At 35.7% G+C, this 27,590-nt stretch overlaps 1 protein-coding gene across 6 annotated transcripts in view; it reads left to right on the top strand.

Moving 5' to 3' along the window:
- LOC118179667 (glutamate-gated chloride channel-like) overlaps positions 1 to 27,590 on the top strand; it is a 683,063-nt gene that overhangs the window by 581,973 nt on the left and 73,500 nt on the right. For all 6 annotated transcript variants that reach the window (XM_085825825.1, XM_085825798.1, XM_085825832.1 and 3 more), the window contains 2 exons: positions 598 to 662; positions 916 to 1,136. In XM_085825825.1, the coding sequence (XP_085681951.1) occupies positions 598 to 662; positions 916 to 1,136 (286 nt within the window). The remainder of the gene's footprint in view (positions 1 to 597; positions 663 to 915; positions 1,137 to 27,590) is intronic.

Raw genomic sequence — 27,590 nt, 5'->3', positions numbered from 1 at the left:
GTTTTTCCAGCAAGTTCTCCAAATATTCATTAGTTTGAAACGTTTGATTAAAGATAACAAAGAGACTGGCACTACAACGTCCATCTACCAGTATAACAGATGAACGCTGGAGAAAACCTGAATTCTAAGATCTGTAACTGCCATCCAATTTCAGTTCGATTCCATGTTCTGTCGTGTAACAGTTGCTATTATTGCCAGCAATAAATGTTCGGAGTACTGATTAACCTGTTTTGTACCTCAAAGTATTCTGTCATTTAAATTGTTTCATCTTTTCATTGTAATGTATTTTCAAAATAAATTTGATTCTTTTAACTGATTTCCTTCATGATATAATTATTTTAATAGCCAGCAGTGTAAAATAATTTTATAGTGTGAAACCATGCAGTATTTAACCATGCAAAGTAAAACATATTTTTGCATGACTGTTCAGAGCTTAACCATGTCATAATTTTAATTTTTTCTTAAAGAAAACTTAAAACACTAGGCCTTTTAGTATGAGAAGTTACACCTTTATACATCTGTGAGGATAAATTCATGCATTTTCGCATTTTTCTCTATTCACATTGAATTATATTTAAATTTATCTTCTTTTTACAGATTTTACGTTAGTCAACGTTACCGTCCTTATATTGTCCTTATCATCCCCAGATGAATCCAGTCTAGTAAGTGAGTTTCCTTCCATTCTATAACAGTTAAAGCATTTCATCATCTGTATGCCATTAATAAAAGTTTAAAAATTTAGTATCTGAAATAATGTGCTACTAGAATCAAACTTTCAATACTTTATGTCTTTTTGGAAAACCGTTATTGTCTTCATACAATAAACGTAATTAATCCTCAAACTCAACTCGAACTGCGATTTGCATATGTTCAATTCTTTGTATTTAATTCACTATTCTTATATCTACTATCTAGAAATATGAAGTAGAATTCCTGTTACATCAGAGTTGGGAAGATCCAAGGCTTAGGTTTCAAGACAATGGCAGGTACAGGTACTTGAATGCTATCTCCCACCACCAGGGCCTATGGACACCTGACATTTATTTCATCAAACATGGGGAGTTCAAGCAACCACTGGCACAAGTGCATATGGCTTTGAAGATCTTCAACAACGGCTCCGTCCGATATATTACAAGGTAACTCAATAATATTCCCGTTTTTCCTTTTATTTGTTTTTCAGACTTCCAAAATAATATTTAATTTTATTCTGTAATTCTAATGCTCTAGTCGTTTTAAATTTCTGCATTTTCCGGAATGGCAATTCCCTATTTAAAACAGCAGAGACGTGACAGATAGAAAATAGATATTTTAATTATGTGAATTGTTTGAAGGGCAGGTCCATAACCTAGTGTAGATAAGTTCCATTCAACAGAATTCTAATTGCTCAATGAAATGCAGTTTAAGGGGGTAGAAAAAGCAAGACGCACCAAGACGAAGTTGAATGAAATGACCTGTGTTGTATGTGTGTAGAAAAAGAAACAATTAAATTTGAGAGTAATAGAATCTTCCGTTCACGAGACAGGTGAATAAATCAATATGACTTTGTCCACAGCTGCCTCTTTGCAAGCGTTTATCCGGCTTGGCATTGATTCATAGAGTTAACGCGTGACCTCTTGTGGAATTTCTTGCCAAAGTTTTTCCAGCTATCTAATAAGATCGATGACATCCTGAGACAACTATTGGCGTTTTCGTATCTACCTCAAACGTGCTGTATTAGGGGGCGTTGGTTGCTGGCCAGGGATGTGTTTTACAGCCACAGACACAATCAGCATAAGTAATTGCCGTACCGTTCGATTATTATACTGTTGAAATGTAAGCCCAAAGAATCTCGAAAAAAAGAACATAGCACGGAAGCGTAGAATGTTGTAGTCTTATTGCCAGGGTGTAAGGATGTCACAGATGATAATGTGTGAGATCTGACAATCAAATAAAATGGCATTCCAGATTATAATGCCTTGCTATCAGGTTATGTGATACACAAGAGTCAGGTGAATATTTCACTGCTATCTTGGATGTCTCCAGAACATTGTCGGTACACTAGTGTTTCGCTAGTCATCACAACTCAATTTGAAGTGGAACTCATTGTTCAAGACAATTCTACATCAGTCAGTGAAATTCTAAGCCGAATAAACCTGGCACCAATATAAAAGTGTTTGCCGTTGTGCACAAGTGAGGACTAATAGTAACACGAGTTCTTAATTTGGTAGTCCAGTTATGTGTCTGATCTTTGAAAATAACGAATCAGACGAATCAGCTCGTTGATAATGATGACTCAGAATCTGCGAGATGCTTTGGCAATCGCCCTGTCTACACATTCTACCATATCCCTAGAACTATCTCTGTCTTACTCAAACTGTGCTCTGACATAGTTTACCCATTCCTGCCAACTTCGCTGTATAGCGGCTACGCTTTGATTCAAACGTTGAGCAATCCCTCTATTTAACCGCCCATTTTTTAGACCGATTGCACGTCCGCTGTCAACTAATGTTTGTTTATACAATGCGTAAACTCGCCTGTGAAACACTAGTATAGTCAAAGCAATTATAACGAAATCGAAGAAGTATTGTCTATATAAAACTATTGTATATGTGGAATCCTATTCGTAAGGAAGTTATGCCCTACAACTGGAATTTCACCACCTTTTATCAATCATCCAAGTGCTTGGTTGCAATGTTCTGTTGCTCCAGCTATTCATTTATTTATTGGCCACCAAAATTTAATCATTTGCATATTGGATCGAAGGGTATTCGCCTACAAAATTTCGTTGCAATCAGATAAATCCTTCTTATCACATCTTCTTACGCCCCTTTTCTGTAGTGTTGTGTAACGAATTTAATTTAAATAAGTGATTCATAAAAATTAAAATTTTAATTTGTATTTATTCAAAATTTGAGCTACACAACAAGTGGTTATATTCTTTTATTTGGCTTATTAATTCTAGTGTAATCTATTTCGGCTACTCGAGTTTACGCGAACTGCGTCTTCAATCTTGTACACGCAGACAATGGATTTAAGTGAACTTTTCGTGTAATAAACTCAGTTTTTCATGTCAAAAATTAATTTGATTTCTTAGTATTTAATATCATTAGTTGCAGTGTAAGGATCTTAAGTTTTACTAACGTTTATTTTATTTTAAATCTTTACTATCACTTCTTATTTTCTACTTCCGGCCAGAATTATAAGCGTGAAGGATTTTATGCAAAGTTTGTCTGGCGAACGCCAAGTACTTAAGTTGTGGCTTTTTGCCAAGCAAGAGGGAGGAAGCAGTGAGTTCGAAGCAGGCCGCTTAACTTAGAAGTTACGCAGTTGCTATTTGCCTTCCAGGCCAGAGGTTTTAATCCTTTTGCTAAATTAAACGTATTGTAGTGTTCACAGTCTCTGTGCTACATACGCTTTCTGTTATTATAAGGCCAATCTTATTCTAAAGTTAAATTAGAGTTTAGTTTTATTTTGATATCTTTTAAGTTAGACCCCGAGTGGAGGGTCATTGTATTCCGAAGTACGGAAGTCATTGTATATAAAGAAAAAAATAAAGGGTTTTGTATACCCTTCGTCTGTATCCTGTCTACTTACTACAATTAGTGAACATAGCTTTAGTAAGCTCTCTGTTCTAGTCAGGTCATTGTATGTTTCCGAAGAAGGTTAGAAGAAACATTGAACCTGATAGTGGCGCCCGACGAAGAATAACCATGGCCGAGTTTCAAGAAGAACCTATGCTGCCTGCAGAAACAGCTCAGAATCCAGAAATGCCAGCTGCCGCCCTGGAAGGATTTGGGTATATTGTCCAGACCATGCGCGCTTCGATGAAACCAGAAGCAACGTTTAATGGAAACTCACAGGTAACCAGTTTTTTGGAAAAATTGGATGACCACTTCATGCTCTACCCCGTGCACGAGTTTCAAAAAGTTACCTTAGCTACCAGCGCTTTGAGGGGCCAAGCGCTTAACTGGTTCAAATGTATCGGCAGAAGTCTCTTGGGTCAAGCAGGAAGTCCCACCTATACTTATGAAAATTTCAAGACTGCCCTACTAAAAGCCTTCCCTGTTGTAAGGGATCGTGCGAAATTAGAAACGGAACTTTTTAGCATATATCAACAAAGAATCGAAAACCTCTCGAGCTTTATTTTGAGAAAAATTCACGTTTTCAAGCTCTTGTATGGAAACCGTCCGGATCCTGAAATAATTCAAGTGATTTTGCCGAGGTTACTACCCCAAGTGCAAGACTTTATTGAATTGAGAAATCCGACTACACTGGAAAAATTATTTGAGCTAGCAATCCAGTTTGAAAGTAGAAGAACGGCGGACGTCGAAAGAAGACGCCAATATCAACAGCGAAACCAATTTGGTACGCCAAGACTACAGCAAACTCAAGCATACGGCTACGGAGAAAAAGCGAATCAGTGGGCAAGGAAACCCGAGCATTCAAAAACAGCCGGCGAACGTCGACAGTTCAATAGCAACCCAGGAAAAAAGTCTGAAGGCCAGTGGAGAAAGAAGGAAAGCACGGAAAGGAAAAATAATTTAAACTAAAACGGATTTCTGCTGACGAGAGGGTGCGGAAATCCGAAGGCCACGAAAATCCCTCTTCCTACAAGTTAAATACAGTAATGGTGAAAAATTTGACTCTTCCGAAGATTGAAGTCTTGGTGAATAATATCCCGGCCACCGCACTCCTGGATACCGGCGCGCAGTGTTCCTGTGTGGCAGAAGTCTTTTTTAGAAAGTATTTTCGCAAATACCGCATATATAATGCGGATAATACGACAGTATTAGCGGCGCAAGGAGAAGAATGTAAGTGCGTAGGTAAAGTACCTTTATATATCCGTATCAAGGACGAACAAGTAAAGGTGATGTTTTTTATAGTAAAGAATTTGCAAGCACATTTAATCCTAGGAATAGACTTTCTTTCAGACGCACAAGCTACACTGGATTTTAATGAAGCGTCCCTTAGGCTGACAATGAAACCAGTGCGTGTAGAAAAGGTTGAACCGCCAAGGTTAAATCTTGACCACCTGCCTAATGACGAGCAAGATAGAATCCGACAAGTGGTAAGTGAATTTGCTTCCTTATTTAGTGATATTCCAGGATTTACTCAGGTTACTAACCATAGTATTGACACCGGAGATGCATTGCCAGTTCGTCAAAAACCATACCGGTATGATAAGAATAAGGAAAAAATTATAGAACCGTGGCATATTACCGATATGCTACGTAAAAAGATCATAACGCCCATCTCAAGTAGTTATGCTAGCCCGGTGGTTTTATGTAAGAAAAATAATGATTATCCTTTGGAGCATCCAAAAAGGTGGAGATTCGCTATTGATTACCGTAAATTAAATTCCATAACGAAATATCCGGTATATCGGTTACCGATCATAGAAGAAATTTTAAGGAACATAAAATCAACCAAATTTATGACGACTTTAGACTTAACGAATGGTTATTTTCAAATAGGGGTCAGGCCTGAGGACGTGCATAAGACTGCTTTTATAACCAAGTCTGGCACTTATGCATTTTTGCGTGTGCCGTTTGGCCTTTCTGGGACCCCAGCAACATTTCAGCGATGCATGGACATTGTGTTAAGACCTGTTCTTGGAAAGTCCACATTTATCTATTTAGACGATATCATTATTACTAGTGATAATCTCGACCAACATATACAGGATTTAAGACAGGTGTTTTCTTTATTAAATGAGGCCAGTCTAAAAGTTAATGTCGAAAAGTGCAAATTTGCAGCCCCTGAATTAAAATATTTAGGTTACAAAATATCGCAAAAAGGGATCGAGACAGATGAATCAAAAATAATCGCTGTACAAAAGTATCCGACTCCAAACACGGCAAAGAAGCTCTCTTCTTTTCTAGGACTTTGTTCATATTATAGGTCCTTTATAAAAGATTTTGCGGCTATCGCTGAGCCATTGTTAAAATTAAAAAGGAAAAAGGCAAGATTCTCGTGGACGGCCGAAGCCAATAGTGCTTTCGAAAAATTAAAACAAGCATTAACGCAAGCCCCTGTGTTGAAATTTCCTGAAAAGGATGAAAATTTAGAAATTTCAGCGGATGCTTCGGATTATGCGGTAGGAGCGGTACTTTCGCAAAATCAGCAGGCCGGGGCATTTTTTAGCCGAACTTTAAATCAAACACAAAGAAACTATTCCGCGACCGAGAGAGAGGCACTTGCAGTTCTGTTAGCAGTGCAAAAGTTCCGAGTCTATTTTGGATAGGCGCCGATAACAGTATATTCTGATCATGCGGCGGTAACTAGATTGTACTCAGGGAAAAATTTATCCCCAAGGTTAATAAGATGGGCACTCAAGCTGCAAGAATATAATCTGGTAATCAAGCATACCCCCGGAAAGGAAAATATCGTAGCAGATGCCCTATCACGAATTAAATTAGACGAACAGGCTAATACCGTAAAAGTTGCGATGCTTACAGCGTGTACAATAAATTCCCGAGAAACTGTAATAACCGAACTGGGTAAGGATCCTGAGTTTGGAAGTATTTATGAGTATTTGAAGGATCCTGAAAATTTTAGCCACCAAGATATTGTGGCGATAAGAAATAGGGCGGCCCATTACGAACTAATAGATGGTCTATTATTTTATACAAAAACTACAAATTCCAACAACGAATTTCGACCTGTTATCCCAGCTAGTCTTAGATTAAATATCCTGCATGAGCTCCATGACAGCCCTTTAGCTTCTCATGCTGGTATTCGAAAAACCATCCAACGCGTACGCGAGGCAGTCTACTTTCCTGAACTGCAAAAGTTAACAAGGGCGTATGTCCAGTCCTGCCCAACATGTCAAGCCGTTAATTATATTAATTTCCGCCCGGCCGGGTTTCTAAATAGCATTAAATCGGAATTTCCAAATGAAATAATTGGCATCGATTTATTGGGCCCTTTCCCAAAAAGTCACTTAAATAAAAGTCGCTATCTCCTTGTTATGGTTGATCATTTTAGTAAATGGACCGAAATTGTTCCCTTAAAACGAGCCTCCGCGAAATTAGTTACCGATTCTATTTTAAATAAATATATTTTAAAATACGGGGCGCCCCTAAAAGTTATATCGGATAATGGTCCTCAATTTGTAAGTAATATATTTGAAGACATGTGCCAAAACTGGGCATACGTCATTTAAAAATGGTCCCGTATCGGCCGCAATCAAATATAGCGGAACGGGTCAACAGAAATATAGTGAAAATTATCCGTAGTTATGTTAAAAATTTTCATAAAAGCTGGGATAACTATGTCAATGAATTTGCTTTCGCCCTTAGGACCGCAAAACATGATACAACGGGAAAAACTCCTGCTGAGTTATTTCTAGGCAGAAAGGTTATAACACCGTTAGATAAATTATTTTATGTGCAACAAAGAGCCCCAGAATTTAAAATGGGTGATATAGAAAAACTAATTAAGGAGGCAAAGAAGAATACTGAAGTAGCACAGAGAAAACAAAAATTGTATTATGACTTGAAACGACGGGGAGTAACTTATAAAGTAGGGGATGAAGTACTAAAAATTAAGCATTCACTTTCTTCAGCACCAGAAGATAAAACTGCCAAATTTTTTCCACGATTTGAAGGACCATATGTTATAGAAAAAATAACTCACGCTGTTGTAGTGTTAAAGGCCAGAAATGGTGAAACCTGTTCCGCAAATATTGATCAAATTAAGCCCTACTTTGATCGTAATAAAATGCAAATCTTTTCAGATCTTTTGCAGGATCCGGCACGGCAGACACCGCAGGTACAAGTTCCAGAGGTGGGAAAACGACAAGTACAAGGGCAAGCCAATGAGAGACAGAAGCAAGTGAAAAGAAAATTGCCCCGCGAAAAAATTGAAGGTAAAAAGAAAAAGAAGCCGTTCCACCGTCCAGAAAACAGAGTTCACGAACATCCCCAGAATGAAGAAGGGAGAAGGACGACGTATGTGAAGAGGACCAGGAGAAATGACGGCAACTATAACCCGGCTTTAAAACGGAAGATCGACTCATCCGACAGAACTCTCCGCAGCAAAAGTCGCCGAACTGCGGAAGGGCCATCAGCGGCGGAGGAAAAAGTACAAGAAAAATTTGAACGGCCAACAACGAGGTCCAAGCAGGATCACAACAGAAGTTTCCCGGTTCCGCCAAGACCAGCTGCCTTCAAACGGCCAAGACCACAAGCAGAGGAGAAAAGGAAGGTGTTCAAGGGTGGCCGTACTGGTGAAAAACGGAAGCTTCCAGAGGAAAGCACTGAAGGGCGAGCCCGTACAAGAAGGAGGATAAACCAGGCTAATATCTGCAGTACCTTTAAAGACTGGGCCCAGAAAAGGATGTCCGAATATTACAAAGATAAGTAAAATTTTATGTTACTTTGCAAACTTAAGTTAATCTTTCATTCTTACTGCAAGTGGCAGATTTCAAGAAGTTTTACCTCATGCGAGGTCTACCTTTATCGCCAAAAGGGCGAGAAATGAGTTGTGACCGATTTTCGTATTATGTTTTTAAATTACTCGTGCGTAAAACTAAAGTTGATGTATAATAGCGTTGTGTAAAGACTTAAATATTGTAAAAAGTTATTGTATAAATTTTATTTAAAACATTCTAGCAAGAAAGAAGTTTTAGTCTGAAAGACTTTTTGAAATGTAGTATTATTTCAATGTAGAAAGAATTGGCACTTGCTTTGAAAAGAATAGAAGTTAACAATGTACTACTAATGTATGTTTTAAAATGTGTAAAATTAACGGCATGTTGATATGTTCTTATATACATGTGAACTGTTATTTTAAATGTTAAGAAATACCGTGATATGGTAAAAGTGAAAGTAATGTTAAAAATTTGTTATTCGTGTGACTGTAAAGATTAAATCATGGCGAATATGTGGTAAAGGTTGAATGATGTAGTTAGGCTCTCTGACGCTACACTTTAGAGTTAGCCACTTTTAGAATAGTACCTCAGGGTTAGAGTTGAAAGTAGGGTGTGTTAAGAGGTCTCGTTATGTTGAATTTTAACACGTTAGTGTTTTGATTGTAGGAGGAAGTGTGGCACACGTAGACAGAAACACATTCGTGGTGTTCTTTTACAACACATGTCAGAGAGCACGGGGAGAGATAATTAAAATAGTCACGAATGAAATAAGAATGTTAAGAGAAGTATATTCTATATGTTATTTGCAATGTCATTGTGTAACATTTCATTAAACTAGTTTTCCTTCCAGATCTCTGGAAGGAACCAGAATTGAATAAAGCTCCTGGTTAGATGCAGTACAGATGAAAAAAAAAGATTGTTGTATATCCTGGGAGCTGCTATTGTAACAAATTTCTTTCTTTTAAATTTTCTAGTTTCTAACGAAGTTATGATTGTAAAAGATTGGCCTCGCGTTAGATTCTAGAGCTAAAAGTTTTCAACAACGTCGTTTTAGACCTCAGTTTCAAACTAATTAACTCTGGCGGGAAGTATGTAAGGATCTTAAGTTTCACTAACGTTTATTTTATTTTAAATCTTTACTATCACTTCTTATTTTCTACTTCCGGCCAGAATTATAAGCGTGAAGGATTTTATGCAAAGTTTGTCTGGCGAACGCCAAGTACTTAAGTTGTGGCTTTTTGCCAAGCAAGAGGGAGGAAGCAGTGAGTTCGAAGCAGGCCGCTTACCTTAGAAGTTATGCAGTTGCTATTTGCCTTCCAGGCCAGAGGTTTTAATCCTCTTGCTAAATTAAACGTATTGTAATGTTCACAGTCTCTGTGCTACATACGGTTCCTGTTATTATAAGGCCAATCTTCCACGTGTATTATTCTAAAGTTAAATTAGAGTTTAGTTTTATTTTGATATCTTTTGCGTTAGACCCCGAGTGGAGGGTCATTGTATTCCGAAGTACGGAAGTCATTGTATATAAAGAAAAAGAAAGGGGTTTGCATACCCTTCGTCTGTATCCTGTCTACTTACTACAATTAGTGAACATAGCTTTAGTAAGCTCTCTGTTCCTAGTCAGGTCCTTGTATGTTCCCGAAGAAGATTAGAAAAAACATTGAACCTGATAGCAGAAAAATGAGCTCTTTAATTTGACATAACTTTCGTTTTTCTAACTTTAATTGCATTGCAGTTATGAGCTTTAAATAGTAGATTTTTTCCGTTTGCTTGTGATTTCGCTTGTGGGGGGATGAAATGCCTTTTCCGGTAGAATTGTCGCTTTTTTCGAGTTTTAGCGTTCTTTCGTTGGGACTGCTTGCAGAGTTGTTGAAATTCCAAGTTTCCCCTTCCACGAGGCGTGGTTATTTTGGCGGCGGCTTGTCGACTTCGAATTTCCTTTGGGGTTTCAAAGTGGCGGATTTGGCGAGTTTGCTAACATGAGGGAATGCTCTAGTTGCAAATGTTTTAACTTTTGGCGAGGAGTGAGTTGTGCCAACTTGGCAGTCCGGCGTCCTCCCTTTTAACGGGGTGTTTTGGGGGACGAGCACACCTTTTTTTGACACTTCGCTGCCCATTGAATTGCTTTCTGATGCAGTACGCGACGGCAGCTGATTCTGCCGAGGAAATGAGATTTCTTCACAATAGAAATACGGGACTCGTGCCTCTGCGCCTTGAGCGCGGGCTCTGGTTTACAGGCATCAATGTCCTAATTCTTCGTTTCATCAGTTTTTTTTGGGGGGGGGGTGTGTTTGTGTATTTTCATTTAATTTCTCAAGAAATATAATGCCGAAAAATGTCTACTAGAAAAATGCCACCACCTAGATTTCTACCATAGAATGCTGAGTTTGGAAGTTCTCTAAGAGAACATAGAAATGCTTCATTAGCCTCTTGCTCACTCTGAAAATAGAATGTTTTAATTTGGTTGGTCAACACCCGTTGCTTCTACGACCATAGGGAATGGATTCGCTTTTTTCCACCGACAGATTTCTTCTGAAATTTTCCTCCTTGCTGACTACTGGTATCTCCAAATCCTGGGCAGTATTTCAACTTTCCTACAATATTGGAACCTCCTTTGTTCATCCTGTATCAACTAGAAACTCCTTCGGCATAACTCCTTATACTCCACGAACACTTTTCCTTCAACATGCAGCCCGCTTTCCTCCTGAGCTTCAAGGGACATTTTTCCTTCATATGGTTTGATTTTTCCTGTTACTCAGCACCTGATTGCCAGTGGACCAGATAAGTTATTTTTTATGTTTTCTTTCCTGGTTAGTTAAATGTTATAGAATTCTGCAGTTAAATGATTGAATTAATTTGATTTGTTGAGCATTAATTTTTTTTTCTAGTTGATAAATTTATCCTAACTCATAGTTTATGAATCATTTTTGAAATCATTTTTGAGTGTCGATTAAGTAAAGTATTAGATTGATTAAGGAATTATAACCTTATTTTAATTATTGTAACCTAGTTTAATTGTAAAAAAAATAATAAGTTCTTCATGAAAATTATGTAATTCAACTTTTGGAGTTCCTGCTTGGTGAGGATTGATGTATAGTAGTATCATTATTTGAACCTCTTTGCTCCTCTCAGGGATTAACTTTGTTTGTAGGATTGTAATAGCGTAACAACTTAACATCTATCCGGTTAAACTATACTGAAAAAAGAAAATAGAAAATTATTATGTGCAATAACTAAAGCTATTGATTTTTAATTGATGGTATTGAGTGCAATAGTATGCTATATATTTATTTTTTTAGTATTGATTATTCTGTGTGAAGTGTTTCTTTTTTTTTGTGGATCGTGTAACTTGTTAAATTATTTTTTTTCTCCCCGGGGAGGGTATTGTTCATTTATTCATAGTTTATGTCTGATATGCTTACTAGATTGTAAAGGTAAATTTAATAGAGATTCAAAGGCTAAGGTAATATTACTCAGTAAGAGTATGGATTGAAAACTCAATAGTACTGAACTGTTTGAATTTGTTTTGATTTTCTAAGAAATGGATGTACTAAATGCATAAGAATTAAATAAATAAGTTTTTCTAGATCATTCAATGGTTAAATTATTTTTGTGTGCTCATGATTTTTACCAGTCTTTTACTCAATTGGTTTTAAGGGTTAATCCGGAATAAACACAACGCAACTTTCAATTTTATTGGTATTAGTATCTTATTGTTGAATTGAGTTTTTATCTAGATGTTATGGTCAACTTGTAGGTTACCTTTAGGTAAAATTTAGGTAAATTTTTTAGCACCTAACATTTTTGGTGCCGTGACTCTTCGAACCATTTTTTAGCACCTAACATTTTTGGTGCGTTCCCTTTCGAATCAATTTAGCACTTAACAATTCTTTTTGTGCTTTGAAATTTTTTGCACCACCTTTTTGGCTTGCACTTTTAATTGAACTTAATTTTGACTTGAGATTGGTGATTGTCATGTGTACTATTGCATATTTATATGAAATTTTTCTTCCACATGTCTAGGCTTTTTACTGAAACCCTACTCGTTAGTTAGTTACAGTGACAGGCCTATACAGTGGTCGTATTACTGTGCTTATTTTATACTTATTATTTGAGGTTGCATACCAGATATGTACTAGTGATACACACTTGGACTTTGAAACTATTGTATCCAAACACAAGCATTTTCACGCAGTACCTGTTTAGTTAAGTATTTTCTTTATGTGCAAAATTTTGTATTGCATTTTTACATATTGATTTTGAGGATTACTGTTTCACATTTTTGCAACTGTATGTTTGCAACATAAGGTTAAAAGGCACGCGTGTTAATCACACATTGGGATACATCCCTACCTTTTATGTGTTGGCAATTGCTGATTGCAGTTTTAAAATGCAAAAAAAGTATCAAAACGAGCAGCCAGAGCGGCTAGTAATAGTGTAATAGACTGGGAGGAGAGTCAAGAAGTCATGGCTCTATCAGTTTTTGGTTCTGATCCTCTGGATTCTGTTCCTCTGTTCTCAGGTGCAGACAAGGGAATTAGTCTGAATGACTTCTTAGATAGGATTGATCTCATTGCCACTCATGTGGGTTGGTCAGATGAAGACAAGTTAACAGTGATCAGAGTCAAGGTGGCAGGTGAAGCTGCTGAATTAATTAGGAATAATCCTAGGTTAAAGAAAGAGGACAGTCTTGAGTATGTCGTGAAAGCGTTGAAAGAGAGGTTCAGTTCAGTGCACAATTTGCACTCTAACATCCGTGCTCTTATTCAGGCTTTTCAGAAACCACACGAGTCAGTGCGCCAATTTGCAGCACGTATAGAGGCTCTTTCGTACAAAACTGTACCAGTGGAAAGAAGCAGTGACCCTGCAGCAGAAGCACAGAGGCAGGATTTACTTTTGTCAGTGTTTATCGAAGGATTGCAGTTGCATTTGCGACGCTTGTTGCTGCCACAGAATCACAAAACTTTTGCATCTGCTAAACAGCATGCAATTATTGAGGAAGACATGTGGGCTAAGAGCCATGCTAGTAGTGATTTTGCAACAGCTGAGGTTAGAGCAGTGAATGCTGCTAAGCCAGCAGTCGAAAAGTCAGTTACAACACCATCAGTAACCAACTCAGAGCTCACTACAGCTATTAAAATGCAACAGGAAAATATAGCTCAACTTACTAAAATGATGGGTTGACTTCAAACGCAGGTGCAGGGTTTAATATCATAAGGTACTCGTTCAAGACCCATACAGTTTCGTTGTTACAGATGCAACAGAATAGGGCGTGTTAGCAGGGACTGCTATGCGAATATTGTGCCTAATCAGCACTCTAGACAGGGTCAACAGAGATTTAGAAATAACCAAACAGCCAGGAGACATCCTAATAACACCACACCAGCTGTTTCGGGTACTCCAAATACCACAAGTGTGGCTACAAATGCTTTGAATCCCCAAGCACCAAGTTTTAATTTAAACTAATTCAGGGTGGGGAGAAACCAGTCTCCGTTTCGTCTCCTAAAACCCTTTTGGAGGTGCCATCGGTTTTTACAGTATCCACTAGTGAGGCGTCTTTGCCTATTGTTGAGGGATCTATTTTGGGAAATAAAGTTAAGTTTTTATTGGACTCAGGGGCAACTGTAAACATCATAGAAGCTAAATACATTAAATGTTTTGGAAATAAAATCTCATTGGACTCATGTAACATATATTTAAAGGGTATTGCTGCAGAAAAAGTAAAAATAACTAAGAAAATGAATTTAATAGTAGAATTTCAACAACAATATTTTGAAACAGAATTTTTAATTACTGACACACCTCTTTCATCTCAGTATGGTGCTTTATTAGGGACTAAATTTCTTGCAGACAATAATATGCATTTGGATTTCTCCACTTCTCAACTGTTAGGATCTAATGTAATTCTTAAATGGAATCTAAGTCAGCTTAGTGCTATGAATAGTAATGTTTTCTCTACTTCAGTTTCTCAGTCATTTTGTTACTCGGTAACCAAACATAAATTACCACCTTTTTCTGAAAATATCATTAAGCTCACTGCTCGTTCTGCAAATTTTACTACTGATACTGTCTTAATTGAACCTTTAATAGAACATGCTCAAAGTAAATTTTCCATAGCCAGGTCAGTTAATCAGACTTCTTCATCTAAGGAATTTTATGTCAAAATTGCAAATTTTTCACCAAATACACTATATCTCAATAAAGGAATGAAATTGGCCAGTGCCCAACCTGTGAATGTCATCACACATAACTCTGAACTTGTAAACAATACCACCATAGAAACAGGTGAGGATTTCGAGTCTTGGGATGGTGAATTTGATCTTACACATTTACCTGAGCAGCAACAACAACAATTATCACACCTTCTCAATCAGTATAGTAACATCTTTGCTGCCTCAGTCACTGAGTTAACAGGGTGTGACATCATCTTGCACAACATCAACTTGCGTGATAATATTCCTATTAGGCAAAAGCCTTACAAAGTACCTTACCATCTCAGGGATGAACTAGATAGACAGGTGGCAGAGCTGCTTGAAGCCAACATTATTCAAGAAAGTGACAGCCCTTACAGTGCTCCTGTTTTATTTGTTAAGAAAGCGGATAACACCTACCGTTTACTACCGTACGTTGACTTCCGCAAGTTGAGAAAACGATAGAAGACAGTTTTCCTCTCCCTTCCATGATTGAGTTGATAGAACAGTTAGGAGATTCGAATTATTTTTCCACACTTGATTTAACTTCAGGGTTTTTCCAGATGAAAATTCATCCTGATGACACCTTCAAAAGTGGTTTCTCGACTTCTTCTGGGCACTATGAGTGGTTACGAACACCTTTTGGCATGCGAAATGCTCCTAGTTCCTTTCAAAGGTTGATGTCTATAAATTTGGCCAATCTTTCACCATTCAAAATAGGAATTTACATTGATGATATTGTAATTGCTTCTAAAACTTTTGAGGAACATTTGGAAAAATTGAAGTTAGTTTTTGATAGACTAAAACAGCATAATTTAAAACTTAAGCCTTCTAAATGTCATTTTCTCAAAGAACAAATTACGTATTTGGGATATAAAGGTACCAAGGGTATTATACAGCCTGATGATAAAAATTTAAAGACCATTCAGAGTTTTATTGCACCTAAAAATAGGAAGGAAGTTAGGCGATTTTTAGGCCTTATTGGCTTTTACAGAAGGTTCATTCCAAATTTTGCCCAAAAGGCACTTCCTTTAACTCAGCTCACTAAAGATAAAGTTCCATTTTATTGGTCACATGAAGCTCAGCACGCCTTTGATATTCTAAAATCTGAACTTCTGAATGAACCCATTTTGGCTTTACCTAATTTTCTTAAACCTTTTTCCTTGTGTACTAATGCTTCTAATTATGCACTGGGTGCTGTCTTGTGTCAGGAAGATTCTAACGGTTTCCAACATCCAATTTGTTATGCTAGTAGAAAATTAAAAGGTCCTGAAACACATTATAGTACTGTAGAGAGGGAAATTTTGGCAGTTGTTTGGGCCACTGCACATTTTAGACAATATCTTCTTGGTAAACCATTTACAGTATATTCTGATCAAGCTTCATTATCTCATGTTTTAAAACTTAAAGATCCCACTTCTAGAATTGCACGTTGGATTATGGGTTTATCCCAGTTTGATTATAAGATTGTTCACAAACCTGGTAGATTAAATTTAACAGCAGACTATTTATCTAGAGCAGTAAATGTTACACAGTTAATTCAAACTTCCATTACTCCTGAATTGTTGGAATTATTCAAAAAAGAACAAGCTTCTGATCCTTCTTCCCAGCAGATTGTAAATGATCTTAAGAATAATAAGTCTGTTACACCTAATTTTCAGATATTTTTTGTAAAGGAAGATGTTTTGTATTGCAAATACAAGAAACCCAAGTCACGTTGGCAGAAACAAGATAGACTAGTTGTTCCTAAAACACTAGTCTTAAGAATTTTGCAGGAGCATCATTATTCTCCTACTGCTGCACACTCAGGCTATCACAGAACACTTCATAGGGTTCAAAAGTCTTTTTTCTGGAAGGGTATGCATAAACAGGTGCACAATTACATTAAGTCCTGTCACTCCTGTATCCAGAGGAGGGGTCATAGACCTGCTCATAAGGCTCCCCTTGTGAGAATGCCTATGGCTACCCGTCCCATTGAGCGAATTGCGATGGTATAGTGGGTCCCCTTCCAGTTACTATGGCAGGCAACAGATATATTTTGGTCGCAACTGACTATTTTTCACGATGGCCTGAAGCTTATCCTTTGCAGGGCACCACATCCATATCCAATAATTGAGAAATTAGAACAATTTATTTCAACTCATGGTGTACTTCAACACATTGTTACAGATAAAGATACTAATTTTATTTCTCAAGCTATAATGGAAGTTTATAAGAAATTGGGGGTTACTAAACATACTACTACGAGTTATCATCCACAGTCTGATGGTGTAGTTGAAAGATTAAATGCCACTTTAATTAATTCACTTAGCCACGTGGTTTCTCAAACTCAGGAGGATTGGGATAGACATCTGCCTTTTACCTTATTGGCACGCAAAACTGGTCGTCATAGTGCACTTCAGGAATGTCCAGCTTTTATTTTATATGGCAGGGATTTGTGTTTACCAATTGATTTATTATTGCAAACCAATTTTAGAACTTATGATGACACAAACAACTATTCTAAAGATTTGGTTTTGAGATTACAAAAGGCCTTTAAATTAGTCAATCAGAATTTAACGTAGGCTGCTGATAAGCAAGAAAATTTACGTGCAAAGAATTCTCATGATAAGGACATAAAAGTGGGAGATTTGGTGTATTTATACACTCCTGTAGGTCAGCCAGGTATGGCTAGAAAACTCTCTAAATTGAATCAGGGACCTTTCAGGGTTATTGAGACAGTGACTAAAGTCAACTATAAAATCTCTTCAATTACAAATCCTGATCGGATTCAGACGATACACGTGGACAGACACTCACGAAGGTACCAGAGAGAATTACTTTTCCCACACTTCAAAAGGATGACTCAATTTTGACAGATAATGTAAAGAACTCGTCACACGATTCACCTTACAATCTAAGGCCTAGAGATACACATGGTTTTGCGTCTAAAAAAGTGAATTGAAATATTTTGAGAATATAATGTGTTTTATATACAATTTTGGTTAAATTATTATTTGTTTCTGGTAATTGTATTCTATGTAGCTAAATTTTGTAATCAATTAGTATAGTTGTGTAGTCTTCTTGGCTTATCCTTGGTCGAGTGTTGCATTTGGATTTTACATGTTTTGGCATGCGAAGTTGTGATCAAGTTGTCTTGGTTTGGAACTTTCTAGTCTCAATAGCCTGTTTTTTTTTTTTTTTTGGAGGTTTGCTGGGCTGGTCCCCGCCTTTTCTCCACTTCTTAAGTTCAAATTTTTTTTTCCTCTTGAAATCCCTTAGCCATGGTAGTCGGGATTTGTTTCGGTTAGAATTTTGACTAGATAGTTTTCCAGCCAACACTTCGTGGTGATTGTCTTCTGTTCATATTAGTGCAACTCACTTTAATTTCTTTTGCCAATGATTTATTAGTAGTTTAGTTTGCGCTCTACAGTCGCGGTGTTTACTCGTGTGCCCTCTCGTATTGGTGGGGTGTCAGTTCTTAGGGAAGTGAAATTATGTGTGTTAGGGAAAATTATGATTTATACAATACACATTTCCTTAAACGTACTTTTGAGTTGGTATTGTCACTTCAATTGGTGATTGCAAGAACTTAGTTTGTTTACATTTTGTGTCAAGCGCCAGTAGCTCTTGAATTGTTTTGCTTTGAACACTCGTATACTCAATGGTGTTTGTTTATTTACATAGATTTTGTTTGTTTACCCACTTTTCACTTGATTTGCCTTTTGGGGGTTTCGTGATTTTTACATTTTACTTTACACATCTTATTTTAGGGCGTGCCACGTGTTGTTTTACAACACTTTTATTTTTGTTTTGATGTATGCTTATTGTGTGCCAGGGACACTTCTTGACCCTCTTGCTCGGTTCACGAATGGATTTTTGCTAACCACACAATTATGGCAGGATTTGATTTTGCTAACCAATTATGGTAGGACTTTGGATTTGCGAACCATTGATTTTGGTAGGATTTATATTTGCTAACCATGACTCATGGTACGATTAATTGTAAATAGGTATATGTATCCTTCTTGTGATTAACATGTGGTACCATCACATACTATGATTTTTTTTCTTCGTATTTAGTAACTTATGTAAACCTTTTCCATTGTCTGTGGGTCCGACCCCGATCATAGGAGGGATGTTGTGTAGCGAATTTAATTTAATTAAGTGATTCATAAAAATCAAAATTTTAATTTGTATTTATTCAAAATTTGAGCTACACAACAAGTGGTTATATTCTTTTATTTGGCTTATTAATTCTAGTGTAATCTATTTCAGCTATTCGAGTTTACGCGAACTGCGTCTTCAATCTTGTACACGCAGACAATGGATTTAGGTGAACTTTTCGTGTAATAAACTCAGTTTTCATGTCAAAAATTAATTTGATTTCTTAGTATTTAATATCATTAGTTGCAGAAAAATTAGCTCTTTAATTTGACATAACTTTCGTTTTTCTAACTTCAATTGCATTGCAGTTAAGAGCTTTAATTAGTAGATTTTTTCCGTTTGCCTGTGATTTCGCTTGTGGTGGGATGAAATGCCTTTTCCGGTAGAATTGTCGCTTTTTTTCGAGTTTTAGCGTTCTTTCGTTGGGACTGCTTGCAGGGTTGTTGAAATTCCAAGTTTCCCCTTCCACGAAGCGTGGTTATTTTGGCGGCGGCTAGTCGACTTCGAATTTCCTTTGGGGTTTCAAAGTGGCGGATTTGGCGAGTTTGCTAACATGAGGGAATGCTGTAGTTGCTGATGTTTTAACTTTTGGCGAGGAGTGAGTTGTGCCAACTTGGCAGTCCGGCGTCCTCCCTTTTAACGGGGTGTTTTGGGGGACGAGCACACCTTTTTTGACACTTCGCTGCCCATTGAATAGCTTTCTGATGCTGTACGCGACGGCAGCTGATTCTGCCGAGGAAATAAGATTTCTTCACAATAGAAATACGGGCCTCGTCCCTCTGCGCCTTGACCGCGGGCCCTGGTTTACGGGCATCAATGTCCTAATTCTTCGTTTCATCAGTTTTTTTGGGGGGGTGTGTGTTTGTGTATTTTCATTTAAGTTCTCAAGAAATATAATGCAGAAAAATGTCTACTAGAAAAATGCCACCACCTAGATTTCTATCATAGAATGCTGAGTTTGGATGTCCTCTAAGATACCATAGAAATGCTTCATTAGCCTCTTGCTCACTCTGAAAATAGAATGTTTTAATTTGGTTGGTCAACACCCGTTGCTTCTACGACCATAGGGAACGGATTCGCTTTTTTCCACCGACAGATTTCTTCTGAAATTTTCCTCCTTGCTGACAACTCGTATCTCCAAATCCTTGACAGTATTTCAACTTTCCTACAATATTGGAACCTCCTTTGTTCATCCTGTATCAACTAGAAACTCCTTCGGCATAACTCCATTTACTCGACGAACACTTTTCCTTCAACATGCAGCCCGCTTTCCTCCTGAGCTTCAAGGGACATTTTTCTTTCATATGGTTTGATTTTTCCTGCTACTCAGCACCTGATTGCCAGTGGACCAGATATGTTATTTTTTATGTTTTCTTTCCTGGTTAGTTAAATGTTATAGAATTCTGCAGTTAAATGATTGAATTAATTTGATTTGTTGAGCATTAATTTTTTTTCTACTTGATAAATTTAACCTAACTCATAGTTTATCAATCATTTTTGAAATCATTTTTGAGTGTCGATTAAGTAAAGTATTAGATTGATTAAGGAATTATAACCTTATTTAAATTATTGTAACCTAGTTTAATTGTAAAAAAAAATAATAAGTTCTTCATGAAAATTATGTAATTCAACTTTTGGAGTTCCTGCTTGGTGAGGATTGATGTATAGTAGTATCATTATTTGAGCCTCTTTGCTCCTCTCAGGGATTAACTTTGTTTGTAGGATTATAATAGCGTAACCACTTAACATCTATCCGGTTAAACTATACTGAAAAAAGAAAATAGAAAATTATTATGTGCAATAACTAAAACTATCCATTTTTAATTGATGGTATTGAGTGCAATAGTATGCTATATATTTATTTTTTTAGTATTGATTATTCTGTGTGAAGTGTTCCTTTTTTTTTTTTGTGGATCGTGTAACTTGTTAAATTATTTTTTTTTCTCTCCGGGGAGGGTATAGTTCATTTATTCATAGTTTATGTCTGATATGCTTACTAGATTGTAAAGGTAAATTTAATAGAGATTCAAAGGCTAAGGTAATATTACTCAGTAAGAGTATGGATTGAAAACTCAATAGTACTGAACTGTTTGAATTTGTTTTGATTTTCTAAGAAATGGATATACTAAATGCATAAGAATTAAATAAATAAGTTTTTCTAGATCATTCAATGGTTAAATTATTTTTGTGTGCTCATGATTTTTACCAGTCTTTTACTCAATTGATTTTAAGGGTTAATCCGGAATAAGCACCACGCAACTTTCAATTTTATTGGTACTAGTATCTTATTGTTGAATTGAGTTTTTATTTTAGATGTTATGGTCAACTTGTAGGGTCCCTTAGGTAAAATATAGGTAAATTCAAAAGCACATAACATTTTTGGGCATTTCATCCCCCCACAAGCGAAATCACAGGCAAACGGAAAAAATCTACTAATTAAAGCTCATAACTGCAATGCAATTGAAGTTAGAAAAACGAAAGTTATGTCAAATTAAAGAGCTAATTTTTCTGCAACTAATGATATTAAATACTAAGAAATCAAATTAATTTTTGACATTAAAAACTGAGTTTATTACACGAAAAGTTCACCTAAATCCATTGTCTGCGGGTACAAGATTGAAGACGCAGTTCGCGTAAACTCGAATAGCCGAAATAGATTACACTAGAATTAATAAGCCAAATAAAAGAATATAACCACTTGTTGTGTAGCTAAAATTTTGAATAAATACAAATTAAAATTTTGATTTTTATGAATCACTTAATTAAATTAAATTCGCTACACAACAATAGTTGTTTTAGACTGCATAACAAATATGCAGGAAAATGTGTTATATTCGATAACAACGCCATTTAAATAAATTATTTTTCATTTTGGCTTTTTATTTACGATTTCAACTTAAAAATTCGCACATGTAATATTGTTGTAAATTTTTGTAAATATTGCTGTTTATTTATTTGTAATTTATATTTTAGGTCTTTTATATTGTCGTGCATTGTTTTTATTTACTTATTCATTTATCGTGTTTTGTGAAATTATGTTGTGCTTATTTAGAGTGTATTTTATGTTTTTTTAAAAGTATAGCTATTTCCTTCGTTTACATACTTTTATTCTACTGTGTTATTTTGCAGGGTGTTAAGTTCTATGTTGATTGACGTTGGAATTCTAAGCATAAATTAAACAAATGTACAAAGATATGTCCAAACAATCATCTACAAAATTTGGCGTCAAAACGTTCTTGGAGACATTTGGCGATTTTTTGTCAAGTTGGAAATTCTCTTGAAGTCTTCGAAAGATAAATTTTAGGCGTTTCGGAAGCCCTAGAAGAGATTTTTCTGGTAGCTTTCAGAAGTATTCCCCTTCCCCTCCCACTTGATCAAAGTTTTTCGTTAGTCCATATCAGTTATGAATCGTGTGACTATTTTGCGATTGAATATATCACTATTTTGGTGATCTGCGGTATTCAACTCATGTTAAAAATTTTACCTTTTAAGTTTAGTTTCTTCACATGACTCACTTATTCAAATAGCATACCATGAACTCACAGCACGCAACAATATACTAATAAGGATATACGCCTTTCAATATTAAAATTTAATGAGCACTAGATTTTTGCGATTAAGTTCACATAAATCATCTCACTGGATTTCGAGCTAAAATGCATTGTTTCTTCTTTTTTTTTTTTTTTTTCAGAAGTAAATTTGCTCTTTTATAAGGTATTTTCTCTCTAATTCCAGCATGCCCTTTAAAAGGGGAGTATATAAGGTATTTTCTCCCTCTTTCAAGCACGACTTCGTGGTGCAACGGTTAGCACACTTGACGTGTATTTGAGAGTCCAGGTTCAATTCCCTACGAGGGCATTGCCCATTTTTCATGTCTCCCTGCTAAAAATTACCTACTGTCTCTGCACCTTAAAGCGCATTTTATCGTTTCTTTACTTGAATTTATCGTTCCTTACTTGAATTTAATGGTTAGTAAAATTTGAATTTTCAAATTTCAAGAGAATTTCATATGATAACATTTCTTCGGTTTAAAAAATAAACATTATGCAGATTTGTGTTATTTGGTTCAGTATTAAATAGACAGAGAAGTGCATAACAGTTTTGCCTTTAAATATCAGATTACTACTAAAACATTAACTTGTTGATAGAAATTAACGTTTTTTGTGATTAAATTTCCGATTGTTTTTCTGAGATGAAATTTTAATTTTTTATTACCGTAATTAATACTCCGATAAATTTGTTATTTATATTGAATTTTATAGAATTTAGCCTTTACTTGATGACTAAAACCAATTTACAATTAATCTGGAATATATGGGGAGATATCTCAAGATCTTTGTATTTTTCGGGTGTTTCGAAATATTAGCTGAATGTTCTAAACATTTATTTGTAACTCAAAGCATCGGGTTTTAACAAAAGTATGCTGTCTCCGCAAATAACGTTTGTCCAAACAGTTCGGGTTTGGTATGTTCAATCATATTTTGTCAAACGACTTTTAGCATTTGAAAGAAAGAGACTTGCTTTAGAACACTGTGTTGTGCAATTTGTAAAAAATATCGTTATCATTAATTGCAAGGTGTCCGAAATGGAACTATCACGCTACCAGATTAGAACCATCATTTACTTCCAGTTCTGCTGAAATATATCAGCTGTAGAATGCCACCAAATCATGTGTACAGCTTTAGGCACTAATGTTGTATCATAGACACAATGAAAGTTTGGAAACGGAGATTCGAAAACAAGGACATTCAAGAAGCAAAGAACTCTGGCCGGCCTATTGATGCTAATGAGTCTCGCCTGTGAGAACTTCTGGAAGAAGATTAGTATGCAACCACTCGGGAGCTTGCTAAAAAGTTAGATGTTACTGCCATGTTCATTAGTCGCGAAATGCATCTCATAAACGAGACGTACAAGTTTAGTCGCTGGGTACCGCATGAGCTGACTGGAGCAGATAAGGACAGATGTGTTCGGGCCTGCACTAATCTGCTCGAATATCAACGCAAGGGCAAAATTGGGGACCTTATCATAACTTGTGATGAAAAGTGCATTTACTTCAACAACGCAGGCCAAAAAGGGATGGTCTGCAACCGGTGAGCCCGCCGGCAGCGTTTTAAAGCGCAGTTTGACTAACCAAAAGATCATATTTTTTATCTGGCGGGATTGCCGTGGTATTATCTACAAAAGGTATCTTGAAAAAGGTAAGATTATTGACCGTAAAGGTGTACAGCGAGATGTTGTTTGCTGCTATGAGTTGTTGTTGATGCTGCTATGAATGAGAAACATGGAACTGTGTTTCGGCGCAAAACAGTAATGTTCCATCAAGATAATGCAAGATCACATATGGTTACATTCACCACATGGACTCTGTACGGACTCGAATAGGATAATTTTTCACATCCACCATATTATCCCCGACATCGCTCCTTCGAACTTCTACCTTCTTTCACACCTGCAGCGACATCTTTCTGGTGCTATCTTCCATTCTTCACAGGACGTCTGAAATGGGTTGATCTGTTTTTGCACTCACGGCCACCAATTTTCTGGGCCGAAGGCTTTGAAAACCTATCAAAACGTTTTCAGGATATCATAAACAACAATATAAACATGAATACAAAAAATAAAGCATCAATATAGAAGTTTTAAGACTCTTTTACCAACTCTAAATGCAAAATCATACGTTTTAAAATACAATATTAATTCTTAAATAAGGTGTGTTATTTTCAGTTACTGTAAAAAACCATACAAAGTTACTGTAAAAAGTTACTGTTTTCAGTTACTGTAAAAAAACAAGCACGTTTATTAAACTAATGCCCTGTGCCACTGTGCGAAATGTAAAACCTGCAATTTTTTTTTCCTTACAATTGCGCGTTGTCTGTTCTCACAGAGTGTTGCCATTTGGAAATGCTCTTGAATTTATCTTTCAGATTTGCATTTAGAGTCATTAACAACTATGTGAGTAATTTAAAAGCAATTAACACACCTTTTAATAACATAAATATTTTACTTTTTAATAACATATTTAATTGATATAAGCTCAAATTCATTATTTTATAAATGCATCAGACTGATAACTTTTATCAATTTGTTGCTTCGTTGTAATTTAATTTATTTTTAGTTTTTATTATTTAATTTTATGGTTATCTATGCTAAAACTTCTGGATAAAATAAAAATAACGCCAAGAATGGAGTTCAAAACAAGCAAGAAAACTTCAAATCAAAGCGAATCTGAATTCTTCAGACTGTAGTTTAATATGTTAACAAAAAATTTAACATTAAATTTTTTTAAAAAAGGAACACTTTTTGGGTTCCATCCTTTTATCTAACAGATAAATGTGTAGGAGCCTCGTGAACAGATAAACGAATAATCGCTTGAGTTCGGGAACAGAGAGGTAAAACTCAAGATGGGTTAATTACCCTTCATTATTCAAAATAAGAATTGAACAATCGGCTCCTTTCTCAGAGCTTACAGCAAAGCCTCTACTTGGGCTTGAACTCAAAGCAATAAGAAATAAAACTTAACTAATGCTTAAATAAGAAGATATAGCCAAGCTATCAAAATTCTAAGTAGTTGGCCCCTAAGTATCAAATAATCTTGCGAAGTTATCAAGAGCCTGAAATACGGCCGAGCTTAGTAATAGCTTTGAGAGAGACGTAGCCAAGAGGCGAAAAGTCAGAAACTCTGAGGTTCTCTAACAAAGTCAGTGGAACTTCGACTTAAATTCCACTCTTACTCATTTGCATTAACCGCGACTCTAAAAACACACTCTGGTAGGAAATTGTAAGCTGAAATTAGGCGGGAAAATAGCTTTAACTAAAGATAACTGTATAAAGTGCTTCTCCCGCTTTCCTAGAGAGCCTTCGTGGTGTAAAGGTTCTGCACGCTGGGCGGTATTCCGTGGTTCGATTTCCGGCGAAGGCGTTTGCTCATTTTTCATCTCTCCGGCTTTTCCAATTAATCTAATGTCTCTGCAACTGTTAAAAACTTATGGTAAACCTTACAACCTACTCGAACCAATATAACCGTAACTCTATATAGTAATCATCTCAATGATCACCATTAAAAATTATATTTAAATATTAAAGTCTTATATCGCAAATAGTCTCTTTGCCAATCTTAACAACTGTTTGTTTGCATATTCTGTTCGGCTGAGTACTTTATCAAGAAATCTTTCCACGCTGCTCTTCTATATTTCCATTTAAAAGAAACCACACTGATGTTCAGACTGTCATAATGCCCGTTTTTCCGCTTTGAAAAGTTTAACTACTTTCTAGAAACCACTAAAAATTCCACTGGGCCTACTACATATTTTAGAAGTATAGTCGGAAGCGGGAATTGAAAGTTTCGAGAAAACCCGACCGGTGAATCTTGACTATATAGCATCCGGTAAAAATGCCACGATGAAAATATCGCGGGGAAAAATGCTGAACGGAAAAAACATCATAAAGGGCCAAAAGCATCACGCAAGATATGCTTATAGAAGACGAAGCATTAATAAAAATTCGTAGTCTTCAAATATTGCTCTATACAACCTCGTCATTTAAAAAGAAGGAATAATATATGGTAAAAAGACAGAGTTTTCTAAATATATATTTTATATTTGAATACTTTAACGCTCTTTAATCTTTTAATGCTCTTTATATTCTATATTAAAAGAAAAATGTGGTTTTCCAATATGTTTGTATTATAAATTAAAACAAGCAAGATTTCTTCGATAATTACACTTGTTTTTTCATTTGATACATGTAATTCCTTCGCTTTCTTTTGCCAGTTGTGATAAATTTCATTACCGAATATTTGATTCATGTCTAGGTGTCCTCACTGAATGCTCTAGAGCAACATGCGTTTAATAATTCGACTTTAGGTTTCATTTATCAACCATTTTGTGTGTATATGTGCGACTATTAGTTATTCTTTTAGTCAGGCAGGCTTGCGTATTTTAACTGTTTATCTTTTAGTTGTTTACAATCAATTGTTTATCTAGTAGCTTAAACAAAACTGCTGATTGATAATTTTTTCTCTTTTTGGTGATTTAGTACTAGTTGCTGTAATTAGTTGGCTGCAACAAACAAATTTTTATTATTATTACTTCACTAAATTATGCATTTAATTCCATGTGTGTTTAGTTACTTGACTATAACTTTTAATCCTTTTGCAGGCATAAATTTACGCTGAATAGTAATTAATTACGTCTGGGGAGCCAAACTGCAAAGAAATATTCGTTTATTTAAAAAAATGCGTTTGTCAATTTTACACTTGTCCTGTTTGCTATTCTTTATTTCTTACTACGTACTATTGTCAAGAATTCATACGGTATCGACAGTAATAGGTAAATTTATCAAAGTATTTTAAATACTGAGCAGGTTCAGTGAGGAAAATTTCAGTAAAAGATAAATTTATTTAAAAAACAAAAAGAACTTAGAAAGTTTATCTAGGAAAGGTTTTGTGAAACAGGATAACTCTTATTTACTTCAACTAAATTTCATATTTATTTGTTCCCTTGTGTTCTTACAAAAAGATCTTATCATAAGTCTTTTTTAAACAAGCCTTATCATAATTTTAGCGTTGAACTAATATCTATTAAATATCGTCACAATCGTGATTTCTTAATGGAAACCATTAGACTTTATCGATTCGGAATTTTAACTTATAATTATCAAATAATCATAAATACATTCATATTGTTACAGTAATGCCACACTTTCAGATTTATAAATTAGTCAATCTTTTGTAAATAGTTAACAAATAGTTAAGAATAGGAAATTAATTTTTTAATTCATTTATTATTTCAAATGAAATATGTCAAAGTTATGGCATCTAATTTTATGAAACATCATTTTAATCTCAATAGAGTACAAGGTAATCGTTAGATTACACTTGGGAATTCAGTTATAGATTTAAC

The sequence above is a fragment of the Stegodyphus dumicola genome, chromosome 1, assembly GCF_044657685.1.
Source record: "Stegodyphus dumicola isolate Sdum_Otavi_A_Nest chromosome 1, ASM4465768v1".
Classification (NCBI taxonomy): domain Eukaryota; kingdom Metazoa; phylum Arthropoda; class Arachnida; order Araneae; family Eresidae; genus Stegodyphus; species Stegodyphus dumicola.
This window is presented reverse-complemented; position numbering and strand designations above follow the sequence as displayed.